Raw genomic sequence first — 10,442 nt, 5'->3', positions numbered from 1 at the left:
TTAGAGAGTCCTGCTGTGCAGCCTCCAGAGGGCACTTTTAATGTCCCTGTTCCTCAGGCTGTAGATGAAGGGGTTCAGCATGGGGGTGACCACAGTGTATATCACTGAGGCCACCACCACATCTTTCTTGGGGGAGGATGACACAGCTGAATGAAGGTACCCTGCAAGGCCTGTTCCATAAAATAAGCAAACAACTGAGAGGTGAGAGCCACAGGTGGAGAAGGCTTTGTACTTCCCACCTGAGGATGGGATCCTCAGGATGGAGGAAACAATCTTATAATAAGAGAAAAGGATCCCTGAGACAGGAAAAAATCCAAAGATGGCACTAGTAAAATACATGACTATAGTATTGGTTAATGTATTAGTACAGGGAAAATTAAGTAGTTGAGATGGATCACAGAAGAAATTACCAATTTCCACATCCTTGAAGTAGTTGAGTTGTAAAGCAACCAAATTGTGCAGCTGGGAGTCCAAAAGCCTAACCAGAAAAGGCAGAAAAACTAAGAAGCCACAGAGGCGAGGGTTCATGATGACCATATATTGCAAGGGGTGACAGATGGCCACATACCGGTCATAGGCCATCACAGTTAGAAGCATGTCATCAATACATCCAAAAATGCTAAATAGAGACATCTGTGTCAGGCAGCCCACATAGGAGATGACTCTGCTGTGAGTTTGGATGTTCACGAGCAGTTTTGGGACCGTGGTGGAGATGAAGCAGATGTCAGCCAAGGACAGGTTGGAGAGGAAAAAGTACATGGGGGTGTGGAGGTGGGGGTCAGAGCTGACGGCCAGGATGGTGAGCAGGTTCCCAAGCACTGTGACCAGGTACATGGACAGGAACAGTCCAAAGAGGAGTGGCTGCAGGTCTGGGTCCTCTGAGAGGCCCAGGAGATGGAATTCTGAGACACCTGTTAGATTTTGTTCTTCCATATTCCTTGTACATCTTGGGTAAAAGGAAAATGGTTGAAAAATGAAACAAGTAGTTACTCAGAACTCTATATATTTTGAATTAACCTTTGATAGCCATAAACTATTAGCAGCATTTCTCAGTTGTAATAAACCTCATCTTAGAATTGTTCATACTTCAGAAATGCTCAACTGAACAGATTTCAAAGACAAACAATATTAGAGATTAAAAAAATACCTATCTCAGTAAAATAATGCCTACTCATTTAAGAAAAAAGATATAACAATATTTTGTGCATTAAAAAAGTCTTTTTAACGAAATAAATTAAGAAGCACTATGACACTTCTCAAAATAAGAAATAAAAATGGCCAAAAAATGCAAATGAACATATGAAAACATGTTCAATATCCCTAGCAATCAGATAAATCCTAAAACAGCTGCCCTGAAATTTTTCCTCATTCCAGTTAGAAGGGCAGTTATCAAGAATACAATATATAATAAACACTGGCAAGGATGTGAGGGAAAATGTTCACTTATGTGATGTTGGTGGGACAGCAAATTAGTACAACCACTATGAAGAGTGATAGAGTTTCCTCAAGTGTAGGTATGAGGCTGGGGATATGGCATAGTGATATAGTGCTTGCCTAGCATGCCCAAAGCTCAGGTTCAATATCCAGCAATTCAAAAAAAAAAAAAAAGAATGAAATCACCACACGACCTATCTCTCCTACTCCTTAGTATTTATCCAAAATAACTAAAATCACCATACTATAACGATACAGCCCCATCAATGTTTATAGCACTGTAACTCACAATCACCAACATATGGAACCAGCCCATCTGGATTACTAAGAAGGATGCATTTCCCACTACTGTGGGTGAGATATCTACGAAAAGTAGAAGCAGTTTGGGTGGAAAGCACATTTTGAATAAGATTTCTGCTACCCCCGCCACAACCAAAAACATACACTTCACATTCTTCATAGCAGAAACTTTGCATGTCGCTCACCTGGCCTGACACTGAAGACATTGAAGATACTGAAGCTATCTGGCCAGGTGAGATCAAGGAGGACAGTTGGAATTACTAATGAACATGTTTGTCCTCATTATGAGGAAACAGCACTTCCCAGGGTCTCTCCCTCAAGCTGGGGTTCCCTTTGTGTTTACCTGGTCACAATGCTTCTCTGCTGGGTCATGACCAAGGAATGCAGGTCTGAAGACAGGCCCATGCCCAGCAAAGGGTGAGACTTTACCCCCAGGATAAATGTATGTATCCAGCTTCTGACAAGGATACAGCATCAGATAAGATCTTCCTGATGCACACACAGGTACTGGAGCCATTCAACTGTGACAAGAGGGACAGGCTGACTATTGCCTATTAAATGGTCTTGGAAGCCCAAAGAACAGAGCTCCTAATTAGCCAAATTGCTCTGTGTTCCTCCAGTCTCTAAGGACTTCCTCACTCTAATGGAGAAAGAAGACAAAGAGAAGATTAAGGTCACAGATTGTTTCCAGTATATTCATCTACATTGTAGGAAATCTGTGAGGACTGTTCACGTCTTTCATTTCTGTCTGTCTGCAAGTCTTTAAAAGAACTCATTTACATTTTAAAAGGGATTTATGTGAGAAACATAGTAAAACATTTGTAAAAACACATGTCAGATAGTTCCAAGTATTGTACCACTGATCTCACACAGAGAAAACTGAGTCCAAGGAGAGGTGAAGTGACTTGTTCAGGGAGATAAACAATTGAGATGTGATCAATTTTTAAAGTTTGACATTTGTGTATATTACATGATTTTACTTTAATGCAATATAATTGAAAAAATAAACCCACTCTCTGTCAACACCAAGTAGGTTGTCATTATGCTGGGTTTTCAACAATTTTCTTTCTGCTCTAATCTCACCCCCTGTAGTTACCTTTTCATGCTGAGCAGGGACACATGAAATCACTGCTCTGCTTTCCTTCTCGTTTTGTTTTTATATACTTTCTTCCAGGGTCAGAGAATTTCACTACATGAAAAATTCAGTATATTTGTCTGACACCCCTAAGCTCAGTGTTTTCGAGGGCCCTTCAGTTTCTCTGTGACCTGGCTTTCCCTCTTTTCCCCGCCAAGCTATTCATCCCATTAAAAGAACTGGATTATTTCTATTTCTATGGTGAACACAAAGTGACAAATCACAATAGAGAGAGAGAGAAAGGTATATTTTGAGATATCTGCAACCGAAGCATTTAAAAATACTCAGAAAATAAAGCCAGTGTCAATGTGGCTCAGATGTCCATCTGGAGCATCACCGGTGGCTTCACATTTCTGGTTGCTAAGTCTGAAGATTGTCTGGAGATTATTAAATCAAGAATTTCATCATAAAATAAACAAAGTTTTACTTCTTTTACTTTATGTTGATATTAGTCCATGTCACCAACCAAAGCATGTTACCTGTTCTCCTACCCATTTGGTAGCCAAAGTCCCTGGAAAATACAATAACAATGTGGCCTTCTTACAGTTTCTCTCTATTTTATTTAATAAATTAGGAGGGTTTCAGGGAAATTCTTTAAATTCCACACCAAGTACCTAAACGTAATGTAACAATCTTTGATTAGGATGGAAAATATAGAAAATAGAAAGAGTGTTGGAGTTAGAGACATTTCCTCAATCATACACTGATTCTTACACCTGAGAATTTAGGCAACATCCCCTCTCTCTCAAGCCTAAGATTCCTCAGGAGCAAATTAACTGCATTAGTACATTTCTTCCAACCTCTTCAAATGATTATATATAAATTGTCTTGAGCCAGGCAAACAATAATTCTCCATCAATGATAGCTCCTATTATTACATAAAAATATATTTTTTTCAAATGCATATTCCTAGAATTCATATATCATTCAGTATTAGAAATTGTGTGACTTGCATCATTATACAAAACATGCTTTTATTACATAATCTGAACACCAGGCATCTCTCATAGGGCACTGCACTCATGGAGTTAGGTTATGTGATCCTGCAAAATTCACCTCTAGTATGTATCCATGTACACATCAATAGCATCATCTCTACTACATTCAACTTGAAGGGGTATATATTGAGGTTTTATTACATTGGTCAATAAACAATCAACTGTATTAATCTTTATCATTTGTGAGGTCCTTATGGGTAGACTATGGACAATTTCCAAAGACCCTGATACCCATGTCACCTATTTTATCAACTTCAATAAACACAGAGAATTGTTTATTTTATTAAAGGTTTTATTAGGTGATAACACATACAAAATCTGAAAGAAGTACATTTGGAGTGAGAGGAGCACTTTCTCAAGAAAAATTCAGAGCTACTGGATACCCTTGTTGTGTCTGCACATGGAATGACAGCAGTTTAATGTGATGCTCTAGTGAGACCCTATTGTTGGAAGAGAACCAAGGTTATTCTTTTTGACTTCCTTTCCAAGAGCAGCAGAGTCAAAACTGTGGAAATGTCCCCTACAGAAGAGAGGTACATATGCCATCTGCCTGTTCTTCTGTAGGATATTTTTGCTGACAGACTGGTGTCTTTGTGGTTGGTGGGCCATAGAGAGAGAGAGACAGCTCCACATTATTGGGGTACTTAGGAACTAATACACTGATGGAAGGAGAGGCCTGGTCCTCCCTTGTTCTGTCACCTGCTTGAGCACAGTGACAAGCCAGCTTCTGTGTTCTGAGATTTTCCATCAGAGTCCTTTCTGGCTAGGAATTAGGAGAGGCCTCTGGCCACCATCCTACAAGAACCTGAATCCTACCCACAGCTGCATGAAGTATCTTTGCAGCAGATCCTCAGCTGTGAAGCCACAAGATGACTGAAACCCCGGCTGGCACCTCAGCTGCAGTCTTCTAAGATGTTCTGACATAACAGTGGGGTGGAAAGTTTCCAAAAGTCTTTGTAAAGACCAATAGTTTCTAATATGCAATCCTGCATCAAATTAACAGAAAAAAATCAGAATTGGAGTTTTATCCATACTAGCAAAAAACATATATCGCAAAGGAATGGTGATTCCAAACCACAGGCCAGTAGTATAGAAAGAAAAAAACAGGAAATCTTGTCATTTGATACAACATGGATGAAACCATATGACATTCTCTTAAAAGAGGCGAGTCAGTCATAAATCTCCCTTAAATATGGTATCTAAAATAGTCCAACTCATGAAAACAGAGATTAAAAGGGTGTTTACCAGAGGATTGGTATGAGTAGATGTTGGTCCAAGGACACAAAATTTTAGTTGGGAGAAATAACTTCAAAGGATGCATTATATACCACTATGATTTAAATGAACAAAAATAAATTGTGTACTTCACATAAATTGGAAACCATATAAAAAATGGGGAGATATTTTCAAAACACATATCTTATGAGTCAAGTGTCCACAATGGACAAAGAAATCTTAGAGGTCAGAAGCAAATGCACACTGTACCATTGCAAAATGAGCAAGTAAGTGAGAAGTCATTTTTCCAAAGTATGCATAGTTGTGAACGTCTAGAGCGTTCGGGTCCCTGGGTAAGGGTCGCGAAATAACCAGGACACAGGGGATGAAGAGCCAAGGCAGCAATAGCAACTGCATGCTGAGGTTTATTTGCAAGTTCCTTTTATATTCTTCTTCTAACAAAGCAAGCAATTCTTCAATAACACTTTACCCACATTGTCCAAATATCATGCCTCAGCGGATACACAGAGCTAGATTCAAATTGTTCCTGTTTGTTTGATAAGTACCCTCCTAAAGTTCTTTGTAGACATTATCTAGTCCCCTGAGGATGCATTTGTTTCTTTAGAATGTACTGTTCCCCCAGATAAGTATGCAGGAAGCTTCTTCCTCTTGGCCAAACCATGCAGAACTTGTGCCTTGCGATAAGGGGAAGAGAACGTTTCCTCCTCCTAGCTGAGGTTTGCCTCAGCTGACCTAAATCACAGCCACAGCTCTTGCAAAATGTCAGGCCTGAGGGAGCTAAACTCTGCACACTTAAACCCCAACACATAGTGCCTGCCAATAGGCATCTGGAAGATGTTGAATTAATCATGGCTAAATGCAAATCTAAAGCACAGTGAGATTATTAACATTAATCATAGAGGACAGAGGATTTTGTAACAGCATATTTGTAAATGCATATAACCCAACTTTATCAATTTCACATACTCCTCAAGTATTGCCAAGGATATGAACATTTTGGTAGCTGTACACATTAGAATGTGAAATGTGCTCAGCTATACTTCAAACAACTAAACATAAAATGACCATACAACACAGAAGTTCCACTCTGAGATTATTACTACAATAATTAAAACAAGCATAGGCATTTACTTGCTTATTAACTAGGTCAGGGAAAAAGGTTTTCTTGGGGATTTTGTCATTATGCACAATCACTGAGCATACTTAAATGAAGATGGGTAAGGGTTAATGTATGCAGGTTCTTATTGATGAAATACCACAAATAGGATAACTGGAAAAACAGCTTGTGTGTATACATGCAGTGGAATAGTATTCAGCGAGAACAAGGACTGGGACTGGATAACATTACCAGTGAAAGAGTCAAAAGAACAGAGGAAAAGAAGAAATAAGGGAAGGAGGGAGAAAAGAAAGAGAGAAAGCAAAGAAGAAAGAAAAAGTAGGAAGGAAGGAAGGAAGGAAGGAAGGGAGGGAGGGAGGGAGGGAGGGAGGGAGGAAGGGGAAAGCAAAGATCACAAATGATGCACCATGTTTCAGAGACATTATGTCACCATGAAAGCAAAGGACAAACTCACTTTCAGGACTGCATTCCAGCTTTCATGTTGAAAACACAACCATTCTTACAAAGATGAGGCTACAAATCTAGGAGTTGGGCTCCGTTCCATGTTCCAGGTGAGCATGAATTTCAAGCTCAGTCTCTTTTCAGAAGTTAGCAAATTTCATAGAACTTCCCCTAAACAATGTTTTCAGGATTGAATAAAGTCATGCATGTAAAGGACAAACACACTCCGAGTATTGTCAGCACTTGGCTGTGATGGTTTTCATTCATTTTCTTCCAGGGAAAAGAGGGATACAACCAAATTGAGGTCAAGAAACTTAAAGCAACAATTTTTGAGAAATCTCCCTGAACACAGGATATAAGTGATGGCTGTCATGTTGGAATCTCAGCAAGGCCTGTTAGACAACACGACACACTTGAGACTTCGTGAACCATGGGTAGGGAAGAGTTAACACGGGAGCTTGCTGAAGAGACAAAATAAATGAATATCTGGAAAAGGAAAGTCACTAGAGCTTTGGGAATACAAGAAATTAAGCATGAAATTTAGGGTAGAAAAGAGTTAAGATATTATAATTCAGTGCATTGCTCCTCAGGGGACACAACATTTCCTGAATTCTGAGGTCAGTGATCCATCAAGGTCTAGAAGCTGCTCTAATGAGGAGTCTCCTCAAGGCCCCCTTCATATCCTTGTTCCTCAGGCTGTAGATGAAGGGGTTCAGCATGGGGGTGACCACAGTGTACATCACTGAGGCAATAGAGCTTGTCTGGGCAGAATGGGTCATAGCAGAGGTGAGGTAAACCCCAAGTCCTGTTCCACAGAACAAGGAGACCACGCAGAGGTGGGACCCACAGGTGGAAAAGGCTTTAGACTTCATCTTCATGGAGGACATCCTCAGTAAGGAGGAGATAATCTGAGAGTAAGAATAGAGGATCCCAGTGACAGGAAACACACCCAGCAGGGCAGTCACCAGGTACACAAACAAGTTATTGATAAAGGTGTCAGAGCTGGCCACCTTGAGAAGCTGAGCCAGTTCACAGAAGAAATGTTGGATTTCAGTGCCCATAGAGAAAGTCAGTCGATTCACCAGTAGAATATGAACCAGGGACACCAAGAACATGATGAGCCAAGACAGTAGCACCAGATGGACACAGAACCAGGGGTTCATGATGACTGTGTATTTCAGAGGATGGCAGATGGCCACAAAGCGGTCATAGGCCATTATTGTCAACAGAATATTATCCACTCCAACTAAAGTTGTAAAAAAATATGTCTGAGTGAGGCACTCGATGTAGGATATATCTTTGCTCTGTGTGTGAATGTTCACCAGCATCTTAGGGACTGTGGTGGAGATGAAGCAGATGTCAGCCAAGGACAGGTTGGAGAGGAAGAAGTACATGGGGGTGTGGAGGTGGGAGTCAGAGCTGACAGCCAGGATGATGAGCAGGTTCCCAAGCACTGTGACCAGGTACATGGACAGGAACAGTCCAAAGAGGACGGGCTGCAAGTCTGGATCCTCTGAGAGGCCCAGGAGGAGGAACTGTGTCAGAATTGTGTCGTTTTCTCCTTCCATGTAGCTGATAATCTGCTGAGAAAGGAGGTAAATGCATGTTCAATAAAGAATAAATTTGTACCTCGGGTATTTACCACCTTTTAATATCACCCTTCTATTTGATCTTGGCAATCACAGTGATTCCCTCCACGAAGTGGCAGCTCATTTCTCATTTAAATGCTCATTTCTCATTTAAATTTCTCATTTAAAAGCATCCACACTTCCTTTAATGCAGCATAACTTTCTTCTCTTTATCAGCAATGTCCTGTGTTAATACTTCCATTTGAATTTACGGACATCAACTAATGTTATATTTTATAGTGCCATTCCAACATAACCCCAGACATTCCATGTAGTTTCTCTGATGATCTCTAAATATACTGCTTTTTTGGAAAACCTCCACATTAGTGATTAGCATACATACCATCTTTTTATGATTTGACTGTTTATAACGAAACGACATTTCACTGTCAGTGCCTTAAATTTTTTTCCTTTAAAATGAGTTTATTGTTGTTACATTGTTAGTATGGTTTAAAATGCCTCTGTTCATGGTGGCAGTTTCAATACATGATAGCTATTATTATAATTATGATCATCCTTTTAATTATAATTACTCTGGATATGTAATTGTCCAAAGGTGGGCTACAGAGTTCTCATTTATTGGGTTCTTGAGATGGAATTCTAAGAATTGAATTTTAGTCCACCAACCTACAACCTTTGTGGTCCTGAAAAAGTCTAATTCTCTTAAAAGCAAATATTTTACCTCTTCAGTAGGAGAAATAAATACTAACTACATGGTAGGATTGAACATTTAAATTAATTAAAATGATTTAATTGTTCTCCTACAATGGACTCTCATAAGTGTGAAATTCTGTTCTTAAGACCTCAACAGGTCATCCTTGCATTTCTATCATGAATCAATATCACCTTTAACTGTGGCTGCCATCTGTATGCAATTCTGATTATTATCAATTCAACATTCCTCTTTGAACTATGTAGATTAGAGAAGGAAATAAAGGGTACCAGCATTAAAATCAAATACAAGGCAGGATAATGTCTCCCTGCTTGAATGGGTGATCATCAAAATAGATGATAGACATAATGGATTAAAATTTTCAAAAACTTAAAAATCCTGTAATGTTTATTGGAAAATTATGAGTTAAAAATTAATGATCACATTTTCTCTGACACAAAAATGTTAATGTTATGAATTCCCAAAGGTTTTTAATTAATTAAAGTCAGAGAAACATCACTGAAGATCAATTTAGTATGTGAGGGTGGGTAGAAGACTCTTCTCTGAAATAGTAACACTTACCTCAATTAGGAAGGATGGGTAATTGTTAATCAGTGGAGGTGAGGAAGGAAGAAGCCTTCTAGGCTAAGAGGTGAGAATGTGTAGTTGCCCTGTGGAGCGGTCAACTCAGCATAAGAGAGGCTTTGAGAGGCCTGGTGATGGTGAACTGGGGATGAGGCTCATTAAGGACAGAGTGTGAGACCAATTAAAGCTTCCTTTAGCTGATTTATTATCCTGTAGGCCCTGAAGTAGTCATGGTTTTGGCTCTTCATTTACCTTTCAGGGACTCATATGCTACACCAGCCACATTTTTAGTAGTGAGCAAATATAATTGTTGGAGATATAACAAAGATTGAAATAAAAATGTGTTCTCTAATATAAAGGAGAATACGTCATGCCTGTCACATGCCTGAAGATTCACAAACGGGAGTAGTGATATTAAATACAGTGCATTTATGTATATTTTAAAAGCATAACACATGATGAAAAGGATCAATGATTCTATGAATTAAAACTGTTCATTATAAGGAAGTTTATTAACATCCTCCATATAAAAATAGATAGATTAATAGTAATCCTAGATATGATCACAGTTAAAACTGCATTTGAAAAACACTATCAGGCATTTCTGTGCTTACCATCCAGGGCTGAGGTGGCCTGCAAACAGAAAAACCATGGACATTTTCCTGACTCAGTAAAAAACGATAGTTTTCAAACAATAGCCAAAGGAAATGTTATCTTCAAATGCTACAGATTTGTATTATATCCATGAACATGCCAAGGCAGCCTCTTCCAACTTCAGTCATTTGACATTTTACTAAGCTTTCAAAGGAACTGGGAAAGGGAGGAGAGGAATTTAGATTAATAAACATCTAAAAAAAAAAAAACAGTAGATGCTGTTCTTGGTAGAGCTGCTGTGGACACTAATGTGAGACAATAA

At 39.2% G+C, this 10,442-nt stretch overlaps 2 protein-coding genes across 2 annotated transcripts; both read right to left on the bottom strand.

Annotated features, from left to right (window-relative positions):
• On the bottom strand, positions 1-988 carry LOC124092235 (olfactory receptor 7E24-like). Its single transcript, XM_046443705.1, has one exon. It carries the CDS (start codon positions 931-933, stop codon positions 1-3), a length of 933 nt encoding a protein of 310 aa, XP_046299661.1. The 5' UTR covers positions 934-988.
• A 5,711-nt stretch (positions 989-6,699) lies between these two features.
• Positions 6,700-8,229, bottom strand: LOC124092305 (olfactory receptor 7D4-like). Its single transcript, XM_046443764.2, has one exon. It carries the CDS (start codon positions 8,227-8,229, stop codon positions 7,291-7,293), a length of 939 nt encoding a protein of 312 aa, XP_046299720.1. The 3' UTR covers positions 6,700-7,290.
• Positions 8,230-10,442: the final 2,213 nt, after the last annotated feature.

This window comes from Marmota monax, unplaced genomic scaffold, assembly GCF_021218885.2.
Source record: "Marmota monax isolate L192 unplaced genomic scaffold, Marmota_monax_Labrador192_F-V1.1 WCK01_AAM20220418_F8-fsc00102, whole genome shotgun sequence".
In the NCBI taxonomy this organism is placed as follows: Eukaryota; Metazoa; Chordata; class Mammalia; order Rodentia; family Sciuridae; genus Marmota; species Marmota monax.
Note: the sequence above shows the minus strand (reverse complement) of the source record. Positions and strands in the feature narration are given on the sequence as shown.

Coding starts and splice junctions, on each gene's coding strand:
- LOC124092305 (XM_046443764.2), bottom strand. CDS start 8,229: ATGGAAGGAGAAAACGACACAATTCTGACACAGTTCCTCCTCCTGGGC.
- LOC124092235 (XM_046443705.1), bottom strand. CDS start 933: ATGGAAGAACAAAATCTAACAGGTGTCTCAGAATTCCATCTCCTGGGC.